Raw genomic sequence first — 24,412 nt, 5'->3', positions numbered from 1 at the left:
AGCTTTTATTCAACATTCTTTTTTTTTTTTTTGTATTTTTCTGAAGCTGGAAATGGGGAGAGACAGTCAGACAGACTCCCGCATGCACCCGACCGGGATCCACCCAGCACGCCCACCAGGGGGCGATGCTCTGCCCCTCCGGGGCGTCACTTTGCCACAACCAGAGCCACTCTAGCGCCTGGGGCAGAGGCCAAGGAGCCATCCCCAGCGCCCGGGCCATCTTTGCTCCAATGGAGCCTTGGCTGCGGGAGGGGAAGAGAGAGACAGAGAGGAAGGAGGGGGGGTGGAGAAGCAAATGGGCGCTTCTCCTATGTGCCCTGGCTGGGAATTGAACCTGGGTCCCCCGCACGCCAGGCCGATGCTCTACCGCTGAACCAACCAGCCAGGGCTAAAATTCTATTGTATTAAGTGGCACAAAAACTATTGAATGGAGAGCCAGAGTTGAGAGAAGTGCTAAAGAGATAAAGAGTGAAGTAAAAAGCACACAAAATGCCACACAAAAAAATTGAATCCAGAATAAAATAATTTGTTTGTGGGTGAGATTTGAATGAGAGAAAAAGTGAAAGAGAAAAGAAGAAACAAAAAGAGAGAAAGAAAAAAAAATTGAATTTTTTGGAATGTAACACTGATAGAAAAAAAAAGGAATGAAAAATGTAACACCTATGGGTAATAACATTCAAAATGAAAAGAAAAGAATAAAACAGAAAGAGGATAGAATGACCAAGGTGGAAAGAAAAAAAAGGGATAAAAAATACAAGAAAACAATGGAATAAATTATAAAGACTGTGGATTTTTCCTGGTTTTGAGAAGTTATCTTCTTCTTTCTCTCTCTCTCTCTCTTTGGCCGGTGGCACTGTACCCCAGGTTCTGCCCCTGAGGCACTCTTAGGCAGAGACTTGCTATTGTGTCACTATGGTGATGACATAAACTAGGCCTCAGTCCCGTTGGTAGGTGGGGCTTGTTAGCATTTGCAGGCTCTGACAATGAGAGAGTCCGTTTTCCCGGAGATTCTCCCCAAATCTCTCCTTCCTTAACCAGCATCCTGGGACCAAGCTGTGAAGTTGCCCCAGCCACTGCCTGGAGAGCAAGAGGCTCTAAGAGTGCCAAATCCCCCTTCTATCCCCACTCAACACAGGTTTCTGGGTAAGGGTTTGCCAGCCAGAGCCACCAGCATAATCAGGCAGGACTGGGAGCCGATTGCCTTTCAGGTGTCTTTCTATGAGCCTCGGGGCATGTCTAGTATGCCTCAGCACTCCACAGATCTGCCCTCCAGAGCCTGTCTGCAATCTGCCTGCACGCCCTTCCCCCCACCACTTCTACAGTTCTCTTCCCCAGGAGTATGCTTTGTTAGCCTGTATGGCTGGTGGAGGTGCCGCACCCAGACAGGTCTGGTTGTAGGTAAGCTGGCTTTCATGTACTTCTAGCGTGCTGTTGTTTAGGAAGCTGGGATTATTAAGAAACTCTGGTCACAGCCACACAGAGGGTCACTACTGACAGTCTCTGACCCAGCCCCTCCATATGGGAATGCAGGCACCCATGCCTGAAGCGCCAGGTGAATCCACTCACACACTACTCGTGCTTGTGGACCGGGATACTGGGAGTAAACAAGGCAACTGCTCACCCACCTCTGCTGGGGTCTGCCTCTGGCGTTAGCTCCATATGGGCTGAGCCATGGGCACATTCTCTCCTCGGCTTGAATATCTCTTCCCTAGCCTAGCTTTATCCGCGCCCCCAGCCCTCACTTTCTCTCAGTTCCAAGTGAAAGCAGCTCTTGCTCAGGTCTGTGAGGAAAATGGAATACTCCGTTCTCCATCTTATTTCCTTCAGAGTGGGTTTATATATTCAGCCACCGTTTCGCCCAATCATACTTTTGTTTGATGTATGTGTTTTAGATGTTTCTGAGATTTTTCTGTCTCTAGTTGTTGAATTTGTTGAAGTTTCAGGGAGAGGTATCAGAAGCACTCCTCATGGCACCATTTCTCTGATGTCTATTTTTTTACTTTTGACAGAGACAGAAAGAGAGAGACAATAGAGACAGACAGACAGGAAAGGAGAGAGATGGGAAGCATCAGTTCTTCATTGTGTCACCTTAGTTGCTCATTGATTGCTTCCTCATATATGCCTTGACTGAGGGGGCTACAGCAGATCGAGTGACCCCTTTCTCAAGCCAGTGACCTTGGGCTCAAGTTGGTGAGCCTTGCTGAAACCAGATGAGCCTGCGCTCAAGCTGGTGACCTCAGGGTCTTGAACCTCGCTCCTCCACATCCCAGTCTGATGCTTTATCCACTGTGTTACTGCCTGGTCAGGCATGGTTGTCTCATCTTTTAATTTTCAGTGTCTGTCACAATTTCTGGCACTAAATCTGGGATTAATAAAATGTCTGAACTATAAATAATACAAAAGAAATGGAAGGCATGGTCTCCAATGCAATTACAATTCAGTAGCAATATATGTAATTCAAGGATGGATGGGATAGAGTGGAATGAAAAGCACAACTTGTTTACCTTCACATTTTCAAAAAATAATTAAATGGCTAAAAGTTAAGCTTTGGTGTTTTCAGAGATGCAGGGCCCCAAAATGAACTGTCAGTAGTCTTTTGAGTCACTGTGAATTGTAACTTCAAAACCCACGAAAATGTTGACATGAGCTGTTGTCCCCCACAGACCGGCAATCGCTGACATCTGGTATTCACTCTCCTATGTTTACTACAGTGCAGTGGGCTGCCTGGGATGCATCTTGGCCGGAATAATCATCAGCTTCATCACAGGTTGGGTACATGGCTCTGCCCTTTGGGGCCAAGGAAGACATCAGCTAGCTTTGTGCACTGGTGGACTAGGTGGCTGTCATACTGGTGTGATTTTGGGTCCTCCCTCTTCCCAGAAAGACATACCTACTCTCCAAACTGATGTGTAAAAGCATCACTTTTTATATATACTATCAATCATATATATCTAATAAACATGATTATGATATGTTTAATATATATCACATATATGATAATATGTAACATATTTTTAAATATCTGCTATATATTATGAAAAACAATGATTTGATACATGGCCTCTAGAAGCATGAGTATGAAAAAGTTTTTGTAATGTAACAATCAGTAAGGAAAGTTATCTATTCTTGTAAGTTAAGTTAGCAGTCATTCTTGTCTCCTTAATCTCAGTAAGAGACTGGAGTTTTTCCCAACGACCTTACTATCTTATGGGTTAGCCTTGACTAATTGGAGATATAAGCAGAGGAGAGTCTTACTGTTGCTTTTGGATATGTTGTCCTTCGGAGGTCACTCCTATAGGATCATGAGCACTACAGTTAGCAGTGGCCCTGTCAGTCATTTTGGGTACCTGTGTTTACTATTCATGCTTTTGAGTCACAGTCTTTTTGATGGTTTTAATGTCTTTTTTATTCCAAAGCCCATGAGGAGTTGGTATGGAAGAATGAGATGACATAGTCCCACTGCAATTTTACTACTATGCCTCTTTGTATCAATAATTCGTATTGTAGCTGAATAAATTATTATTAAGTATTGCATTTTTTTCACTACCATTATATACCTGTAAGCAATGGGAAGTCAAGATTCCCATTTAACACATAATCTAAATGGCAATAATTCTGGTGACTGTGTTCTGGAAATGCTATGTGCAGGCTCCAGTGACTTGTTACTCCGGGCATGATATCATCAGCTATTCACTTAAATTTAAGACAGTCTGAATATGATAAGGTGCAGACCACACAATTTCTAACCGCAGGCATTCATGTAGTAATAGCTTCCCAATATCTTTATTTATGTAAATGAACTCAGATGAAAGTCTGTTTACTTATTATGTTTAAATTTTGCTTCAGTTCTTTCAATAACTATGGAAGCTTTCTTGATGCTGGTAACATACACCTAGACTTATCAGTCAAGTGGTCAGAAAACTTTAAAAGATAACCAAAGACACTCTGGCCAGCAAAGCCTGAAGTATTTACTCTACACACACACACACACCACATACATATATACATATGTAACATATGTATATACATAATTCCTAACAATTTTGAATGAAATATAACAGAGACTTTAACTTTTATGTTAAAGGCTAGAAACAAAACATTTTAGGCTTTTCTAGCCAGAGACTCTTGTTCTATAGTAGGGTTCGAAGGAATGGGACATTGAATAGGTATGTCTTATAATGCAGTGGTTTGCAAACTCATTAGTCAACAGAGCCAAATATCAACAGTACAATGATTGAAATTTCTTTTAAGAGCCAAATTTTTTAAACTTAAACTATATAGGAAGGTACATTCCTTATTGAGGTAGTGCCCACATGTGGTATTTTGTGGAAGAGCCACACTCAAGGGGCCAAAGAGCCAATGTGGCTCACGAGCCACAGTTTGCCAACCAGGGTGACTTAATGAAAGGAAAAAAAAAGTGTCAGGAAAGTCTAGAATAGCTTGAGGAAACATGAGAGTATTGTTTGTTCAGGATGTTGGAGTGGAAAGATGAAATTATAATAATAATCTTCTTTATTTTACAAATGTTGACTCCTGTGACCTCTAATATATCTGATTCAATTGAAAACTTAGAGCTTCCTAAAGGAAAAAATTATATAATTCTTGCTATCACTTTTGTTGGCCTATAAAAGGTACTAGTAGAGTGTCCTGTAATTAGTATTTTAAAATAAATATATTGTCTCTGTTTAACTCTAAAAGCCATGAACTTACTTGACCTGACAGTTCATTAAAAATGAACTCTCACCCTTGTGAGCAGCTACTAATTTCTGTCTATTAACCATCAGGTCTGTTTTTTGTTTGTTTGTTTGTTTTTTTACCCTTATACCAAGAAGTGACCTACTCTGCTAGTTGACAATGTTTAAATCCTTAAAGGAAGTCCTGGAAGTGTGCAACCTCCTAATTCACCTGTTCTTTTATTAATAGGTAACCAAAGTGTCAAGGAGATTCCTCCAGTACTAATTAGACCAGTTTGTAATTTATTCTGCTTTTGGTCTGAGAAATATAAAACCCTGTGCTGGTGTGGCGTTCGGCATGACAGCGAGACAGAGCAGGTGAGCTGATGTTTGAGCTTCTGAAATTGATACATTGCCTCAAAGGGATTCCCTCTTACCCATTGAAACTGTCTGCAAGGGTGAATGGGGCGGGGAGGCAGTGAATATTAGAAGCTGCAAGGAGCTGGGTTGCAGCTTCAGTTTACTCAGCTCTTTAGCCTGTAAGTCGCTGCTTCTGTAGTAGCTAATGTGCCCTTGGGCTAAATTGTTGTCTTTGAAAGTGATTTATTTCCAAAATTCCTTTTAGACCCTCTGAGGGTGAATTCTAGGAAAAACATATAAATGGGTAAAAGAAAAGGAATAAAATGGGAGCGCAGTTACAGAATCTGAAAGACATTGGCTTTAGAGTAGACCCTGGGTTTAACTAACCTAGTTCCATGTCTGGCTTTCCATGGGTAGGTTACTTAACTTCTCCTAACTTCAGCCTTGATCTGAGAACTGGGGGAGATGGTACGGCCCAACTGAAAACAAACATCTCCAGTTCCATGAAATGTGAATATAAAGTAAGAATTCCTGGTAGAACTTGTTAGACAGAGAAGCAGCAGGATACATGTAATGCTCTGTTCTCCTTCTCCACTGAGACCTGTGTTTAACCAGGCAGGGCTAGAGAGACACTGTCCACAGACTATGAGGATCACATTCAATGATGTGATCGGAGCCTGTGGTCGGAGCAAATGCGACTTACTGACTCGATGCAGCGAGACAAGGGGGGCAGGCAGTCCAGGGTAACCAGGAATGCCACCCTCAACAGAGGGAAGACTAGCATGTATTTGGGGTCTGGGTTCCCACTGAAGGATTCTGAAAGGGGTCTCAGGGACGTGGGAATGAAAATAAAGCTGTCTGAAGCAGCACTGGCTAAGGAGCATTGATCACTTAGAGCAGTTCTGGCGTTTGACTGCAGAACCTGGGGAGAAGCATTTCCTGTTATGTTTACAGCTGGTTTTATCTGTCTGTCCTTTCAGCTTGACTAATGGCAGGCTTTTTTTTTCTTTTTTAGTTTGGGCTTATTATCATTCTTTCAGTCTCAGATACTTCATTCTTTAAGTCCCTCTACTTCTCATCCTTATCACAACACCTGAGTCATCAATTGTTCTTTCCTTGAAACACCATAGCAATGTGCGTAATGAAATAAAGCTGAGTTCAATAGTTCCTTCAGTCAGGAGAGCGCCATCCCCACAGGGTCTCAAAATGGGAAGGCAATCTATTTTGCTGGGGAGACAGCTGGTTTGAGCAGTGCATTGTTCAGATAAACTGGTTTAGAGTAAGTTCTAGAAGGAAAGAAGGAAGTTATTTACTAGTTTACATATTTATCTTCCTGGGCAAGAATTTCCTGAAATAAATGATAAATCCTGTTGCAGTAGGCAGCTTCTGTTCTCAGGGCTGAGCTGAGAGTAGGAGGGGACAATTAGCATGTCACTGTCGTGCTTTATTGCCAAAGAGTAACATTAAAGCAGTGTCCAGGGGTGTCTGGATACTGGTGCACCCAATATGCCCCCACTATCTGACACACAAATTGTTTCTCTTCAAGAGGTAGTACCACTATGTCACAGGTTAGCTCTACTAAATGAGATAAAGATATATATATATATATATATATATATATATATATATATATATATATATATTCTTTATACAAAACACAATATATTGTAAACGTTCACTAAATTATTCTTTCTGGTTTTTTTTTTTTTTGTCGTTAGAAATAGTTCCTACATGGATTGAGGCACCCAAGTTACCAATTAGAAAGTGCCTTGGCCTGACCAAGCAGTGGCGCAGTGGATAGAGTGTCAGACTGGGACATGGAGGACCCAGGTTTCTAAACCCCAAGATTGCCAGCTTGAGCGTGGGCTCATTTGGTTTAAGCAAGGCTCACCAGCTTGAGCCCAAGGTCACTGGCTTGAGCAAGGGGTCACTCAGTCTGCAGTAGCTCCCCCAGTCAAGGCACATATGAGAAAGCAATCAATGAACAACTAAGGAGCCACAAGAAAGAATTGATGCTTCTTATCTCTCTCCCTTCCAATGTGTCTGTCCCTATCTGTCCCTTTGTCTCTCTCTGTCTCTGTCACACAAAAAAAGTGCCTTGGGTCAGTTATATGTGCTATTTTCATATTTATGTATCATTCTGGGGGGGGGGGCTAAGCAATGGTCCTTCAATTTGTTTTTAGAGCAATGGCCCCCAATCCCCAGGCCGCAGACCGATACTGGTCCGTGGGCCATTTGGTACCGGTCCTCAGAGAAAGAATAAATAACTTACATTATTTCTGTTTTATTTATATTTAAGTCTGAACAATGTTTTATTTTTAAAAAATGACCAGATTCCCTCTGTTACATCCGTCTAAAACTTACTCTTGATGTTTGTCTCAGTCACATGATACATTTATCCGTCCCACTCTAAAGGCTAGTCCGTGAAAATATTTTCTGACATTAAACCGGTCCATGGCCCAAAAAAGGTTGGGGACCACTGTTTTAGAGTACACCAAGACTATTTCATTAATATGTGTCTTTCCATTTTCCTCAGGAAAACCTTGAAAATGGCAGTGCCGGAAAACAAGGGACTGAATCTGTCTTACAGAATGGACTCGGGCAAGAAAGCATGGTCCATGTTTCAGGCTATGATCCCAAAGACAAAAGCTATGACAATGTGGCATTTGAGAAGATTACCCGTTGCTAAGGCAACACCTGACCGTGTGAACCCGTGCTGGTGCACATATGCATGCACGTAACCACGCATACAAACTAGATAGACATAACCCACATATTTCTTGCCTATTGGTTAGTAGACTTGTGTAGTTGCCACTGCTAGAAGACAAAAATGTCTAACATCTATTTATACTTATTTATAACTGCAAAAAAATGACTGTTCCCCAGAATATTGTCAGAGTATTTTTTGGAAGACCCAAACTTTTAGGTGGGAACAATCAGCTCTGGCAAGTTCCTCCTTGAATAAATTAAGACTGAATTTTATCATAGTACAAAGAATTATTCCCTTTCCTTTGTGTGATATTAAACTTCCTTTGTTTTTTGTTTATTTGTTTTGCTAGTTTTTTACCCATCACATATCTTGGAATTTGCAGGCAAAATAAGGAAGGAGATATGTATAGTAGATGCTTCTCCGTCTCTGCTGATAAAACCAGGGAATGACAGGCACCCCACACCTCATAGCTCATAATACATAGACACTTTTCACATCCTCCACCATCCTGCTGCTTCTGGTGGAACACGCAGCTGCCCTTAACACGCCCTGCGGCACACACATCTCTACGTCCTCTCCAGTCATCCTGCTGCTAGAACTGTCCTGACCAAACCTTAGGAGTAACTGTGCTAAACACAGAAGGAGAGACTGGAATGCCTGGTTAGCAAAAGAAATGATAACTAAATACCCTTCTCCCTTTGGGCATTCGGTGTGGTATTTCCTTTTCCTTTTCTTTTTTTTTTTTTTTTTCTGTATCACTTTACAATGAAAAATTAACTCTGTGCTCAAGAAGTGTGAAGTCTTTACCCCCAGAGCTCGGTAAAGAAGAAAAAAATGTCATATAGAAGGCTGATTGGACAGCATTGTGTAAAAAGACTTGGCAAACAGTGTCACAGCCCACAGGAGATTTTGCTAGCCACAGGCATTTCTTTGATGTGAAATCACTTGTCCACAGGATTTATATTCAGTTCATTCAGCTCATAGAGGGAAGCACAATGTGTTCCATCAGGCTAAAGTAATAGAAGTAAAGATCTTAATAGCTGAACTCTAGGAAATAATTTATAAAGCTCAGGAGTAAGAGGGACTGCAAATCAAAATATGAGTTAACAAATAGAGATGCACTGAGTTTTTAGAAGAAGCAAGAAAATAACATCTTAAAAAGATAAAAAGAGACTAGGGCCACAAGCGTTGGATTAGAGGAGAGACAGTAGGAAACACATTGATGCCTCAATGTCACGTTTCTTAGGGCAAGTATCAGGTATTTATTTTTGTGGCCAGGTAAAATAAAGAGACCTAGGAAGAGTATGTCACCAAAATGAGAAGAAATGGCCCAAGTAAGTAAGGATAAGGACTCCCAAAAGCGTGCTGTTGAAATATTACCCGGGAGAAGGAAACTGTAAAAGAAGTATGAGATAGGGGAAAATGATATAACCGGTATTTATTATTCGGAAGAGATGCTAGAAAGAAGGGGAAAATCAATATAGGAATGAAAAAGCGAAGACTGGCATTTATGAACCGCAGCTCAATGCTTGTCTTCTCTTCCTTCACTCTCAAAGAAAGGAGAAGAAAGGAAGAGAAGGGATAATTGGGCATTAATTTATAAAAGAGATGAAAAAAAATAAATCTGGTAAAAGTAAGGAGGAAAAAGGAGAGTATGTTGGGGAAAATATCTGAAAATGAGAAGAAACATAATTTCTAGAGACATTTTGTGGTCCAGCAAGCTAATGAAGGTATTGATCTAAAGATTTGAAAATTGAGGATTGCAATTATTTTCTAAATGACTCAGTAGCTAGGACACGCCTATGAATTATAACTTAGAAAAATTAGGTAAATGTTGAAATTTGGACTAACCCTCATTGGCATATATATTTGAAATATAATTCAAGATTTTGAACTTATACTTGGAATTGTACAAAAACAAAATATATCATGTAATCATTCATTTCACTCACAAATTTACAAGTTTTGTTCATAAATTATCCTACAGCTATTTCAGGTTTTTTTGGTCATTACTAGGTTAGTACTTTTTCAGAAATTATTTTAGGATCCTTTTATTCAGTCAAAGATTCTTTTACCTGGAGTCTTATCAAAAACTAAACTGATTTACAAATAGAAGACAGTATTATTATTTATATATTAGTATAGCTATTCCACTCATTCTTCCTAATTTGAACAAATATTTAAAAATCTAAGGTGTCAGGTGGAGAGAGATAGGGACCCACAGAAGAATTATCTTCCAGAGTGGAAGGGATCCACATTTGTTGTGGAGCAAAGCAAAAGGGAGCAAGAAATAAAAATCAATAGATGTGGCTAGTTAGTCCTAGTGCCCCTCCCCTATCCTCACCCCTAGGAATGTCAGCTCAGAGTTGTGTGAAGGTCAAATGCCAAGTTTAATTCAAGCCATGGGCATGGGTTAAATTTGTGAGTTTGTTGGGGCTTTTTTTTTTTTGGTCAAAGAATGACTAGGTTTATTCTCAATAAATGAGCTTTGAATGATACATCCCTAGGAAGGCCTAAGGTACATCAAATTGATGTCAGGCTCTAGGTTCTAAACATAATCACAAATATGGATTTGTGAAATGGAATGAAATGACCTCAATGGCTCTTTCACTCATTCTGAATGAATCTATTTTTTTAAAATTGTTATTGAGTTTATTAGGGTGACACTAGTTAATATAATTACACAGGTTTCAGGTGCCCAATTCTATTTTGATGACTGACGTTCTCTTTGTCACCATTTGGAGAGAAAGGTACAGCTTATTGATTCAAGTGAGGCATCATGGTAAAACAGCTGAGCTTCAGACTTAAGTTCTGACACAAACAATCTTAGTAAGCTTGGACAGGCTTTTTGAACTTTAGTTTATTCACAATTTAAGAGGACCAAAAATTGTCCCTCCTTAATAGTGTTGTGGTGAGGATTTAGAGAAATAAATTAAATGAAGTAGCTGTACAGAATGAAACATTCTGTACTTGCTAATTGGCAGTCTATGAAACATTCTGTACTTGCTAATTGGCAGTATATGAAGAAAGGAAGAAAATGCTCTCTGTTACAGAATTCATTTTAAGTTAAATTGGTTCACCGTTTCTCTTTAGGATTTTTAAGATACTGAGTTAGCACATGTATGAGTGAGGTAGTTTGACAATAAAAAAGAACAAGACAAAAATAACCATAAGGTACAAATTTAAAGTAATGCCATAAATTTCCAAACAGTAGCTTTGTTACTGTCGAGTTTAAATGAAAATATGTTTTTGGGTAGAGTCCTTCATTCTTTAAAAAAAAATACTGTAATAAAGATAGAAAAGTTTACTACTATAAAAATGCAATATTAATATCTATGGCTTGTTACGTATTCTATTTGTAAAGTAAACATCAGTAAGTAGCATCTCACCCCAAGTTTATGACTCAGTGCACTATGAACAGCGACTGTGATTCTCTAAACAACAGTAGAAGGGGGGAGGCTGTTTCCTTTGATCACTTTAAATAATACTTCTTGAATATAAATTTTACTATTTTGCAAATTGTATGGGGTTAAACTATTTCATTATAAAGAAGAAGAAATATAAACCACAAAGGGGCTTGCAAAGAGTAACCTATAATTGATAGTAAATCATTTAATAGGTTTTATTATTTCTAATTATTGAAAAGAGTTAATGCTATTATTATTATTATTTTATTCATATATTTATTTTTTAGGGAGAGGAGGAGAGATAGTGAGACAGAGTCCTGCATGTGCCCCAATCGCTATCTACCTGGCAACCCCACCTGGGACCAATGCTTGAGTACCGAGCTATTTTTAGCTCCTGAAGCTGACACTAGGACCAACCAAGCTTTTCTCAGCTCAAACCAATTGAGCCACTAGCTGTGGGAGAGGAAGCCACTGGCCAGGGCCAAGTTAATTCTGTTATTTCCTCCTCCATTCTAATCTCTTGACCAAATTAATGTAGATTTGCAAACACCCATGTGAATAACAAAGACAGGCCCACTTTTTTAATACTTCACTTTTTGTATTTGAAGTATCAGCTATCTTCAGAAGACACAGTTAAGCTTATAAACATTGGCTACTGAATCACAACATGGTCTTTACTTGGGGTGTCACTGTATCCGTGGCTCTCTCATTATTCTCTAATGACAAATTAGAAAAATAATTCTGCATAATAGAAAATGTCAGTTGATAATGATATTTCTGTGTACCAATAGGAAATGTCAGATATTTTCATATTTCCCAAATTTTATGTAACTTTTTCATAGAGTACTGGAATACTTCTAAATTTAATGCTGTACTTATACAAGTAGCTACTTTTAGGAATGATACCAGTAGAATGAACATAGATATATAATTAAGCTATAAAATTATTTCAATTATTTCTTTTAAAAGTAAGTTCAGGAGAGCATTCAAATGATCTGGGCTAAATATTCTCTACAGGATTAGGAGTAAGATGCAAAATAGTTATCTACTGTAAAATATTTTATAATAAATGAATAGATTAAGTGACTAAGTAAACATGTAAAAATAAGGTTTGCCATTTTATATATAATATAATGTGACTTCTTTTTAATGTTTTGAAGTTGTCTGTAATATAGGGGCTAACCAGGGCTTAGGACAAGCATGTGTGCATATAAATAGATATTACCATCCAGAGAATTCTATGACTTAATAGGTTATCTTAATCTTTTGTCTTCAGGAATTTCCAGAAAAAACAATGTAACTATTTTGTTTTGTGTTTTAAACATTAAAGCAAATATGTACACAGATCTTCAGAACATTCAATTAATTGCTAATTACAGAATCTGCTTTGACACATTAAAAAGCTAAGAATAATTTTGCTTAGTTTATTGACTTAAGGTCCTACTGTAACTGCCATGTAAAAAAATACATGAGCAATTCCTAAATTGCTTCTTTGTTACAGTAAAATATAGTCAGACATAAGGTGTCGAGAACTGAGCAATTAGGCAATAGCATTGACTGATTTGGAATTGACGTTATTAAGGTGTATGTACCTTTATTGTTTACTATTTTCAAGAATGCTGACCTGAAGACACCAGCTTAAACATTGTTTGAGTTTATTTCAAAAGATCAAAGTTCCCTTCAATTGGCTTTCAAATTTTTTATGAGTTAGAAGGGATGTTTAATAATTAACAATAATATAAATATATATTGTATCTAATCTATCATCTATCTATAAATCAATATTTATAATCATCTGGCTAAATACATTGTTGCAATATAATTTCTCCTATTAAGAATAAAAATGGAGAAATTCAGTGTCTCATCTGGAATTTCCCATATCTCCTCTTCAAATACAAGACTAATATCTCTTTTCTACTTGAAAAGTATAAAATTGAGGCCAATCGCCACACGTCTTAGAAAGAATTGCTTACATTTTTTAGTATATTTTTATCTTCAACCTTAAAAATTGACACATTTATTTTTTTAGCTGGAGTTTTTCACTAAAATCTGAGATTACTATATTTAGCTTTGTAAATCTTAAAATAGATAAGGAATGAATTAAAAATTCTATTTCTTTGAATGTTAAAAATTCAAATTAAACTGCAGTTGTTTTCAGTCAGAAGATGGGGTGTGTGCACAGCAGGTAGTAGAATAGAATCTGCAAGTCAGAAAAACTTTTTTTTGGGGGGGTAGGAAAGTCCCTATGTCTCCTCCACCATGTCCAAAACATTGCTTCTACAATTATTTTTGCTATAATTTTTTTCTGACCATTCAGACTCTCTCATCTCACTTAAAAATATCATCAAAAACGTACAGTGTCAACATCAGTGGGAAATGTTGCTCATACCACATGTTAGAAAAGATAAAAAATTAGGCTAAAAGAGCTCACCTGGTGGCAAGTGGCATGGACATTGACAAAATAATTATAGAGGTTTTGAGGCAGCTTGGATACCACCTGGGGTGAGCCATCCACATGACAACTCTGTCGGTGGGGATTATCCAAGAGTCTCATTAAACTTTTTTTTTTCAACTAGTAATTTAGGAACGTTATGCTGTTTGAAAAACAAAGAGCAGAGACACTGCTTTTCCTACGGAAAGAATGAGAACTGCAATGGAAATAAATATTCTGAAAAAGTCAATATAGATATATGCTGAAAATCTCACCCTCTTCCTCCCTAGGGACAGGTGTAAAGCAGCCTTCACATAGCTGGCTATCTAGTGTACTCAAGACTTTCTTGAGAGTAGACTTTGATGGCACAGGAATTGGATTTGGTCCTAAATACGAGATTTTTCCTTAACATACTGATTTCATTTTACTTTCCTGATGAAGATACCTTAATGTGGATGTGGCTAGGATGCAATGACTATAATACTTGTATTTTTTAGAAAGAAAACCATTGAATGTGGTCACAAGGGTGGTTTTTTTCAGATGAATCCAGGTAGCAAGTTCAATTGATGCTAATTTATCAGCATTACAAATACATAAATCCTAGCTAGCAGGAACCTAGGAAGGTCAACCATTCAAGTGAAAGCCCATTCAATCTTCCCTTTGGACTATGTATTGTTGGCATATTTCATTTTGAATTAGAAGTGCATGTAGGGAAATGCTCACTCTTCCATCAGAAGCAGGGTTTTTCAGGCCATCACTAAGGTTATTTTCTAAGCTACTGAGATTACCGAAAATAAGATGTTAACTAATCCCCTGGTTATAATTTACAATTACTTCCAAAGCCTTTGATAATTCTGTGATGTAAGAGGTAACGGAGCAGAAACACCTCATGACCATACTACACCAGAATTGGGCTTATCTCACAGAGCATAAGTGTCCACTGGATTTACACACCAAAAGATATGCCTAGCAATGTGTGTGAGTATATATATATACACTCTATCTATCTGACCCAGATTAGCAGGTTAATCATATCAGATAAGCAACTCATCAGGCAATCTGGATTTTCAATTTTGACCATCAAGTAAAGAAAAATATGGTCAATTTGGTAGCCTGTTGAAAGTTGGCTATGGTGCCCTTACATGCCCTCCTTGTTCCGCATGAACTATATCTGTGCTATAATTCTTGTCCTAAAAGATTTTTGTGATAATTAGTAGAGCTAACCCAAGTGTGAAAAATAAGCATTTTTACCCTCAGAAGAACCAAGTAAACTTCCTCTTCCATCTGTTTCTAGCACAAAGCAGCATTAGGTTCAATATAATCCTCCACTACACGTCCATGTACAAATGCCTTGGTGATGATCATGAATTTATCAGAAAACATAGTCAAAACTTTTTAAGAATGGATAAAAGTCTGGCAGAACAGGGCACTCTTGTCTTGTAGAGTGTTGGGCAAATGAGTTGTAAAATCTGTATTTTCTGGTTTTTCTTACTCTTATTGTTAAAGACTTTTGCACACATGATAATGCTCTCACATGATACAGCTAATTACCTTCTTGCTTCGGAAGGGGCTTGGTTATGCTAATGTGTGCTGGGGGAGGGCTTTTATGCGGAAAAGTTTTAAAAGGAGGAGCTAGGAGGCCATGGTGCGGTGGGGGGAGACCACGTTCTTGTAGAGAAGGGAGGAGACCATGTTGTAGCAGGAGCAGAGAGGTCACGTGGAGGAAAGGAGGCAGCCAAAGTGGAGGCATGCAGAGGGGACTGAGGTGAGGCCTTTGATTCTAGCAAAAACCAGAGAAAGTCAGTGGCTTTGGGATCCCTGAATGGAAAGGGAAGTGTTTTCCCACTGTGTGTATTTTCTTGCCGGCTGGTTGCGAGCAGGAATAAAAGAAAATGGCCCACCAGTTCTCAGCTCTGTTGTTTCTCTACGATCTGTCTGGATTAAATGCGAACCTGCATAGGTCAGGCAGCTTTGGTGGCCACAGCTACTGGCCCTACATAGAGCTAAAGAATGAGCAATCCCCTCTCCCCATCCACACTCAACAAATCCCAACTTAATTATTTAAAAATCAAGCAGGATTAAATTTAACACGCAAATTATAAAAAAAAGTATCATATGATAATTTATTGAGTGTAAAAGGTTCCTTTCATTCCATTCTACAATAGATTGTGCTCAGAGTTGTTCAGGAAGAAGGGGCTGCATTTGGAAGTGGTACCTCATGCAGTCACTCGGCAGCATTTTACCTAAAAGTGCATGCGCAGACTCAGACAATTACAATCTATTTCCATTACAGTCTCAAGCAATTTTCCACGCACTAGACTGTGAAAGCACTTCAACTTTGAACAACTTGTCAAGGTTGACGACATGCACATATGTATATACATTGATTTGCTTGAAAAGACAACACTGTAGAATATGAAAAAATATAAGCAGCATTCATGTAATACAGAATTCCTGAGAAGAGTGTGTGCTCTATAAATCTTTCAGAAATAATTTATATTCATATGAAAACCATGATAAAAAACATTTCTCGCAGCTGAAGCAGAGTGCTCTAAAGCTAACAGACTGTGAAGGGCTGTCAATATTTTGTTGTCAACCACATTGAAAGCATAGCTAATTTCTACTGCTTTGTTTCACAGAAGGAAAATTTCTGATACTTTTTTCATTGTTTTCTAATTTTCCATCATTTGCAAGAATATCAGAGAAGACATTTTCTAGAGCAATAAATTATAGTTTTTATTAAAAATACCTTCTTATTTTTATGTTTTTCTCTCTACACAATCAATATGATTTTAAACCTTGATGGTGGTTATATAAAAATAACTCAGAAAGAGAAGAATTCTCAAGGGCATGGCTGTCATTAATGTTTTTGCTCTATCATAAGGCAAATGTCTTCGTCTTGTCTCCCTAATTTGGAAAAGACATAAATCCAGGTTATGAACCTGGCTGGCATAAAGAGTATTTATTCTCAGGCATGTATGTGTATACACTTAACTAAGAAAGAAGAAGAAATGCAGATGCTATGCAAATGAAAGAATTTAAAACTCCTTGGTGTAGTTAGTTGCTATGATAACCAGGCAGAAGAAACAGAACTTCTCTGGAATCTAAATGAAAGAGTCCCATGTGGAAAGGGTATGTGAGGGATGATTAGAATCTGAGGTCATTCTCTTGCTCGGAATCAGAAGACAAGCAATAAAGTGAATATTTTTGTCAAAACCAACCAACCAACCAACCAATCAACGACTATATCAGTTTTTCCCTAGAAGGAAAGACTAACAAGTCACTTTTTTTTCAGTGTTAGAATTATAAAAATAGTTCCCCACTAAGAGAAACTTCATCATTTTCTTACTAGAGAAAAGCTAGCATATGTACAAAGTAGCTTTATTTCCACTGGGTTTAATTTGGTCTTTATGAATTTTGGAAATAACTGTGACTTGTTTAATTGGACAAAAATTAATTGGACAAATAATAATCATATCTATGTATAAATGTGTGAATATGTGTTATTCCTCACCTTATTCTTGGGGTGGGGGTTGAGAGGGAGACTGAGATTAGCTTTGACTGTTTTGCAAGGAAAAGTGTCTTGAATTCTACCACACATTTCCTTAATCCAACTCTTCTCTTCTCTTCTCCTCCTGCCCCCATAGCTTATGCCTTCACCAAACGTTCTGTAGTTCAACATCCCATTCTTCCCCCCACATCCATCTGTGAACAGTCACACTCACAGATACAGTGTTGACTCTGAAATAGCAACTCCACAACAAAGCAAATCTTCCCCAATTAATTTGCCTTTTTTTCTAGAGAGTTTTCAAAAATAAAGCAAATCAATCTATCAAAGCAATAGTCACAGAAATCTTCCTTCAGTAATGAAAAGAAAGCGAAACTCAAAAATATTCCTTTTTTTTTTTTTACAAATTTATATTCATGCATTGTTTTCATTAGCTCATGAGCACGAGTGCACGTTGTTGGAAAAGCCTAAGAATTGCAAAGCATCTGGCTTCTGTTTTCCTGAATAAACAAGTCACAATGGTGTGTGCTGTGTGGTGCACCTGATCTCAGAGCTGCATAAACTGTAACCTGCATAACACATTGTCAAGGTGCAAAGGTACAAGGAAAACCAAGATATTTACAGCCTTTCAAATTATTCTGTGAGAGTCTATGTAATAAATCAGCAAGGAAAAAATTAAATATACTATAAAGCAACCTTCCCTGGTAACAGAAGAATTACTTGTGTTCTAAATGATATGAGAATAAACACTCATATTTTGTAAGTATGTGGCTCTATTGACATTCAGTAAAAAAAAAAAAAAATCCAGTACTACTGGTTCTGCCAGTGATACAACAGATTTGAATAGAGTACAATAGAATGTTATTTCAATGAATGGTATTCTTTTTAGAATCTCAGATTTTTGGTTTGACAACTAAAGCTGATGTGCAACTCTTCAACTGCATAGTCAATGTAGAGCAGCATAAATTCCCTTTGGCACAGATCCATAATATCAGCAAGAGACAAGGGAAACTCTTATGAACCTGTAAGCTGAAAGGGCATGGATTTATGGCAGCAAAGGCAATAATTCATTTAAGTAATTTCTTTAGAGTATCTCAACTCAGCCTAAGATTCCAAAGTCAAATGAGTATGTGAGTAAACTCCACACGATACTTTAAGTCATGCCTGGCTTGTGAACATTTACATGGAAATCTGTCTCTAGAAACCTTACCATCACCTTTCCTATTAAGTTACAGCGTACAGAAAGAAGGTGGAGGTTTCCAAACACACAACTCCCTGAGTCTTTTTCTGAGAATTAGATCCTGGTTTGCTACAGTGTCAACCTAATCATTTTTTAAAAAATCATTAGTCATCTTTTTCTTTTCCCCGGAAGCTTGGATATTCTAAATCCAAAAGATGTCTGTGATGCATTTCCAGGTAGAATATTATACATACAGTTTGCCAGGAATGCTTTCCTACTAGATCCAACCTAGACTTTGAAGTCGCTATCATTCCCGCTAATGATATTGCCCCTACTGGGCACCAAATAGCTACTAAGGCCATTCATGGTGAACAGGATGACCACTTTTTCTCCGTTGTTGTTGCAAATGCTCTAGCTCAGCCTCATACATCATTTCTTGGACTAAGTACTTCTCCCGTCGTATTCGGTCATAAAGGTTCTTTGGTACATCCGGAATCAGGTACGCGATGAATGACTTGATCCCAAACACAAGGTGCTGCAAAGTTAAGATGGGAAAGTATACTTTTTATTTAAAAAGTCTGAAATGCCAATTATAAAATAGAACAATCATAAGTAATGCTGCATTTGCCTTATAATCAAGCATCAGAACTCAGTATGTATCACCTAGAATATTAATATTTTCAAAAATTATATTGGGAATACTACTAATTTTTTTTTCTTTCATTTTTCTGAAGCTGGGAGAGACAGGCAGACAGACTCCCGCATGCGCCCGACCGGGATCCACCCGGCACACCCACCAGGGGCGACGCTCTGCCCACCAGGGGGCGATGCTCTGCCCATCCTGGGAGTCACCATGTTGCGACCAGAGCCACTCTAGCGCCTGAGGCAGAGGCCACAGAGCCATCCCCAGCGCCCGGGCCATCTCTGCTCCAATGGAGCCTCGGCTGCGGGAGGGGAAGAGAGAGACAGAGAGGAAAGCGCGGCGGAGGGGTGGAGAAGCAAAATGGGCGCTTCTCCTGTGTGCCCTGGCCGGGAATCGAACCCGGGTCCTTCGCACGCTAGGCCGACATAATTCTTTATATCACAGAGATATTAAAAGGAAACAAAGAATTATTTTCTCTTCTTGCTGCCATATGTTGATATCACCATTTTAAACACTGAATGAATCAGTTCATATTTATAAAATCTTTATGCATTATGCAATGCTATTATGACATGCATTATCTCACACAGAGGAGAAAGATCACACCCAGGGAAAACCCTTGTCTGATGAATGGTAACACATAGCCTACAAGCTAGTCAGAATACATCTGCCTGTGATGCTGGGATTAGACTCAACCTCTAACACTTGCATTTTTCAGAATTTCTACCTTACTAAGTTCCATATCACTATAACTGCTTTTAAATGTTTGTGTCTGTTACATAATTATTCTATGATTAAAATATTTTAAAAATAGACCGATAAAGTATCATATATTAAAATCAGAAACATAAAATCAAAAGGTAATATGCCTGTGTTTAAAAGTACAATGCTGAAGGAAACTGCCTTTGTCTGTACCCTAGTCTGACACAGCTGCATAACCTTATGCACATCACCTAGGTTCTCTGTGTATCACCTCTAAAATAGTGATAATAATAATATCTCTTAAAGGTTGACTATACGCACTATTTAGCTATTACCTCCTATTATTATAAATGCATCTTTTTTCTTTTCCCATGAAGAACTGTAGATTTTTTAGCTTCCCAGAAAAGAAAAAAAAAAGTCTGATACAGATAGAGTTATGATGATCTATGGAAAAGAACCCATTTACCTAAAAGAACTTTGTGACAATAATCTCTCTATATGGGAAGGAAAATACCAATAGACTTTTAACCGAGCTTGCTATGTGTGTTCCAGGAAATTGCACCACACAGTGGATCATAGTAAGCAGGACATATTTCCCATAGAAGAGCAGGACAAGAGTTTCTTTCCTCACTATCTTTTTCTCTGTGTGATTTTGACCACAGGAAACAGATACATTCAGTTTGTCCACAGACTTTAATGGTACCTAAGAAACCAAATAATATATTTCGGTATTAAAGCTCTCACTGTATCAAGCTGGTTGCTGGTTTTACATTAAGCAATGTAATAATTCTGTAGCTTCTCCCAAATTTCTTCATGGGACTATAATCTGATATTGTATGATTCTGATAATCAAAATATATGCACTTTTTATAAAAGTGTTCTCGGGCATAATTGACTGAATTATGCAAACACATATGATCAACTGTAATTAGAGTTGATTGTTCAGAAAATGTTTCTTCATTCTCATGAGTAGATAAGACCTATCTTATTAGGTGATAAAAAAAAAACTATAGTTTCCTTTTTTGAAAGAGGCTCAAAACTAAGTTTTTAGTTCAACTGTGAGTAGCTTCTTTTATTCCAGTTTTTTGATACAAATGCCCACTACCTATCTCCTTCCATTATTCAGCTCTCGCTGTTCTACGCTTGTTATAGTGGTTTTATTGTGTCTGAACCTTTTACTGGGACATACTCAAGTCCTATTTTTGAAGTCAGTGAGGAACTTACATCAAAGAAGCAACTAATATATGAGTTTGAAAAGCATTTCCTTAGAGCTATTTTATCAGTTTGTGACTAACCTCAAACACAATAATGAAGGCCAATCGAGCAGCGAGGATATGCCAGTATTGTAAGGTGAACTCATAGGGTTTGGAGCTCCAAGGGGGACCTCTGTAGTCTCGGTATCTAAAACCCACAAAATAAAAAAAAACAATTTCAACATCAAAGTGTGCAGTCTCGAATGTTCTTGATTTGCCAAAACTTCAAGATGACAGTTTAAATGAGCTCATTAACATGGAGAAAGAAGAGATGGAATGATAAAAGCAAGAGGAAAACACAACTGTAATTGATAAGTCAGTACCTGCAATAGCCAGATTTTCCCATACCAAGCTCGCTCAGGTCAAAGAAGGATAGGCTATTGTTGACATATCCCTTTAAACAACTGGGAGAAAAGAAAAGGATCACATGATTCAGAGATTCATAAATTTCGAGTCCAATTTCTCCATCACAAATGACAGGATTTATTAAGTACCATCATTCTTTCATTCTAATTATAAACACCTAGCATCTCAGCTCTCTGAATCTATTCCTTAATTCCCATTACATCTGTAATTGTACCTTAATGAGACAGACCCTTGTCTGCCATTTTTTCTCCAATAGTTCCTGTCTTACACATTCATTTGACTTACATTTATTAAGTGTTTACTATGTATGTGGCATGTGGTAATTACTTAGCATGGATTAAAACTCTATAAATATGTGTTCTAAATATGCATATAATACTATTTGGTTAATTATAATTCTACAGCCAATCAACAAACATGTTTATTTGTGATTTATTATTACCTTATTCAATATATATTTATTGAAAACCTTATTTTGTTAGAAAAATTGTAGATGCTTCATATTCAGCAGTGAACAAAATAGGCAAAAATCCCTACCTTGGTGATTTGATATTAAATTGTGGTCAGAGTTTTTACAATAACCTTAGGACATAATAGTCTTAATTTCCATCATGTAAATTAAAGACTAAAGTTTACAGAGACTAAATAACTTTCTCTAGGCCTGTAATTCTTAAATTTTTTGGTTAGGTACCCTTTATATTTTTAAACATAAAAACTCAAAGATTTTTTTCTTAGAGGTAAAAAAAGGTAATATATTAGATTACTACTAATATTTAATGCATTAGAAATTAAAAGTGAGAAATTTTGAAAATATTTCTTTAATAATTAATTTAAAATAACTATCAACTCTAAGTTAATAGAAATCACACATTTTTAAGAAAAAAATGTTTTCTAAAAATATATATATAGAAAAAAATGACATTGCTTTACATGTTTACCAATTCCTTTAATGCTCATCTTAATAGAAGATAACTAGGTTCTCATAGCTGTTTCTGCATTAAATCTATTCCAATATGTTTAAAGGGTAAGTAAAGAGTCTGTCCTCAAAAATATAAATACTTTGGGAAAAAATATTGTTTTAATAACATTTCAGGTAACTGTTAACATTTTTCTCTGTATTGCACTAAAGTTCTACATCTGGTCATTTCCTACAGTTTAGTAGCAGTGTGGAATCTAAACATATCAATAAGTTTTCATATATAATTTATATTAAAAGCTACAAATTTATTTTGAACTTTTAATTTATTTTTACCTATAAATGATTTTTTTTTTCTATAAATGATTTTGTAACATCAAATATGGGTCCTTTGGAAGATAATAGTTTCTTGAATTATACAGACCTTCTAAATGTTGATATATTTTTACCATAAGCTTTGAAACATCACAAATATTAATATCACCACTGATGTTTAGATTAGAAAAAAGTAATCCATAAATTCTGGGAAGCTTTCAAGCTCACAGTTGTAGATAAAAGTTATTCAAAATTCTAATTTTCACTTCAAAACTTGAACTTTGTAACAAATACTATTAATTACTTTCCTTAAAATAAGATAGTTTTGCCTGACCAGGCAGTGGCACAGTGGATAAAGCATGAGACTGGGACGCAGAGGACCCAGGTTCAAAACCCCGAGGTCGCCCTGGCCGGTTGGCTCAGCGGTAGAGCGTCGGCCTGGCATGTGGGGGGGGGGGCCGGGTTCGATTCCCGGCCAGGGCACATAGAAGAAGTGCCCATTTGCTTCTCCACCCCCCCTTCCTTCCTCTCTGTCTCTCTTTTCCCCTCCCGCAGCCAAGGCTCCATTGGAGCAAAGATGTCCCGGGCACTGGGGATGGATCCTTGGCCTCTGCCCCAGGCGCTAGAGTGGCTCTGGTCGCGGCAGAGCGACCCCCAGAGGGGCAGAGCATCGCCCCCTGGTGGGCAGAGTGTCACCCCTGGTGGGCGTGCCAGGTGGATCCCGTTCGGGCACATGCGGAAGTCTGTCTGACTGTCTCTCCCCGTTTCCAGCTTCAGAAAAATACAAAAAACAAAACAAAACAAAACAAAAAAACAAAAAACAAAAAAAACCCCGCGGTCACCAGCTTGAGTGCAGGGTAACTGGCTTGAGCATGGGATCATAGACATAACCTCGTGGTTGCTAGCTTGAGCCCAAAGGTCGCTGGCTTGGAGCCCAGGGTCGCTGGCTTGAGCCCAAGAATGATGGCTTGAGCAACGGGCCACTTGCTCTGCTTTAGCCCCCAGGCCACGGCACATATGAGAAAGCAACCAATGAACAACTAAGGTGCCACAACAAAGAATTGATGCTTCTCATCTTTTTCCCTTCCTGTCTGTCTGTCCCTCTCTTTGTTTTTCTCTCTCTGTCTCTGTCACACATACACACAAAAATAAGTAAGATAGTTCTGTGTATTTTATAAAAGAGTATCTGCTAAATATCCAAGTCTGAATAATCATAGTTTGTAAATCCTTATTTCATGCCAAAAAATATTTGTTGGGCCTGCGGCTCTAACAAGCACACGGCTCCTTCGAGACGACTGTCAGACTTTGATACGTAACAGAAGTGCTTTATGTACACTCTGTATTTAGTCCTGTAGGATATTGATAAAACATTTAGTAAAGAGTAGAGATTTGATAAATTAATAATTATTATCGTTTCATCAAGGACATTTTGAAATGTTTACTGGCACTTTTTAAATGGTGATTATATAGCGATGAGAAATACAGTCATTATGAGTCACTCTTTGTTGCCACCGTCTTGGGTTAAGCAAAGCCATCAGGAAAATTTATCGCCATTGCTTTTGCACTGTCAGTGCAAAAGTTAATGTGGTGGAAAATAAGTTATGTCTTAGTAGTAATATAATATTAAAATAGTACTGGCCTCATGAAAGAGATCAGCAGAACACACATGGAGAACCACTACCCCAGGGTAAACAGTATTTAGAACCTGGGTTCAAATGCACATCTATCTCAGTGTGAACCTGGAATACTTTTTTTTTTTAACATTTTTTATTTATTGATTGATCTTAGACAGAGAGGAAGGGGGTAGAGAGAGAAATATATAGAGAGAAGAACATAGATCTGCTCCTATATGTGCCCTGACCAGGGATCGAACTGGCAATCTCTGTGCTTCAGGATGAAGCTTTAACCAACTGAGCATCTGGCCAGGGCTGAACCCGGAATTCTTCAT

At 37.9% G+C, this 24,412-nt stretch overlaps 2 protein-coding genes across 2 annotated transcripts in view; one reads left to right on the top strand and one right to left on the bottom strand.

The window, feature by feature from the left end:
* Positions 1–8,079, top strand: part of SLC5A12 (solute carrier family 5 member 12) — a 50,202-nt gene extending 42,123 nt beyond the window's left edge. Inside the window, exons 13-15 of the mRNA XM_066253866.1 lie at positions 2,664–2,767; positions 4,924–5,051; positions 7,570–8,079. Of these exons, the coding sequence (XP_066109963.1) occupies positions 2,664–2,767; positions 4,924–5,051; positions 7,570–7,722 (385 nt within the window). The 3' untranslated portion in view covers positions 7,723–8,079. The remainder of the gene's footprint in view (positions 1–2,663; positions 2,768–4,923; positions 5,052–7,569) is intronic.
* Positions 8,080–15,719: 7,640 nt separating this feature from the next.
* Positions 15,720–24,412, bottom strand: part of ANO3 (anoctamin 3) — a 251,800-nt gene continuing 243,107 nt past the window's right edge. The window contains exons 25-27 of the mRNA XM_066251152.1: positions 21,191–21,271; positions 20,910–21,015; positions 15,720–18,804 (exon numbers count right to left, since the gene is read on the bottom strand). Of these exons, the coding sequence (XP_066107249.1) occupies positions 18,622–18,804; positions 20,910–21,015; positions 21,191–21,271 (370 nt within the window). The 3' untranslated portion in view covers positions 15,720–18,621. The remainder of the gene's footprint in view (positions 18,805–20,909; positions 21,016–21,190; positions 21,272–24,412) is intronic.

Source organism: Saccopteryx bilineata, chromosome 1 (genome assembly GCF_036850765.1).
Source record: "Saccopteryx bilineata isolate mSacBil1 chromosome 1, mSacBil1_pri_phased_curated, whole genome shotgun sequence".
In the NCBI taxonomy this organism is placed as follows: domain Eukaryota; kingdom Metazoa; phylum Chordata; class Mammalia; order Chiroptera; family Emballonuridae; genus Saccopteryx; species Saccopteryx bilineata.
Note: the sequence above shows the minus strand (reverse complement) of the source record. Positions and strands in the feature narration are given on the sequence as shown.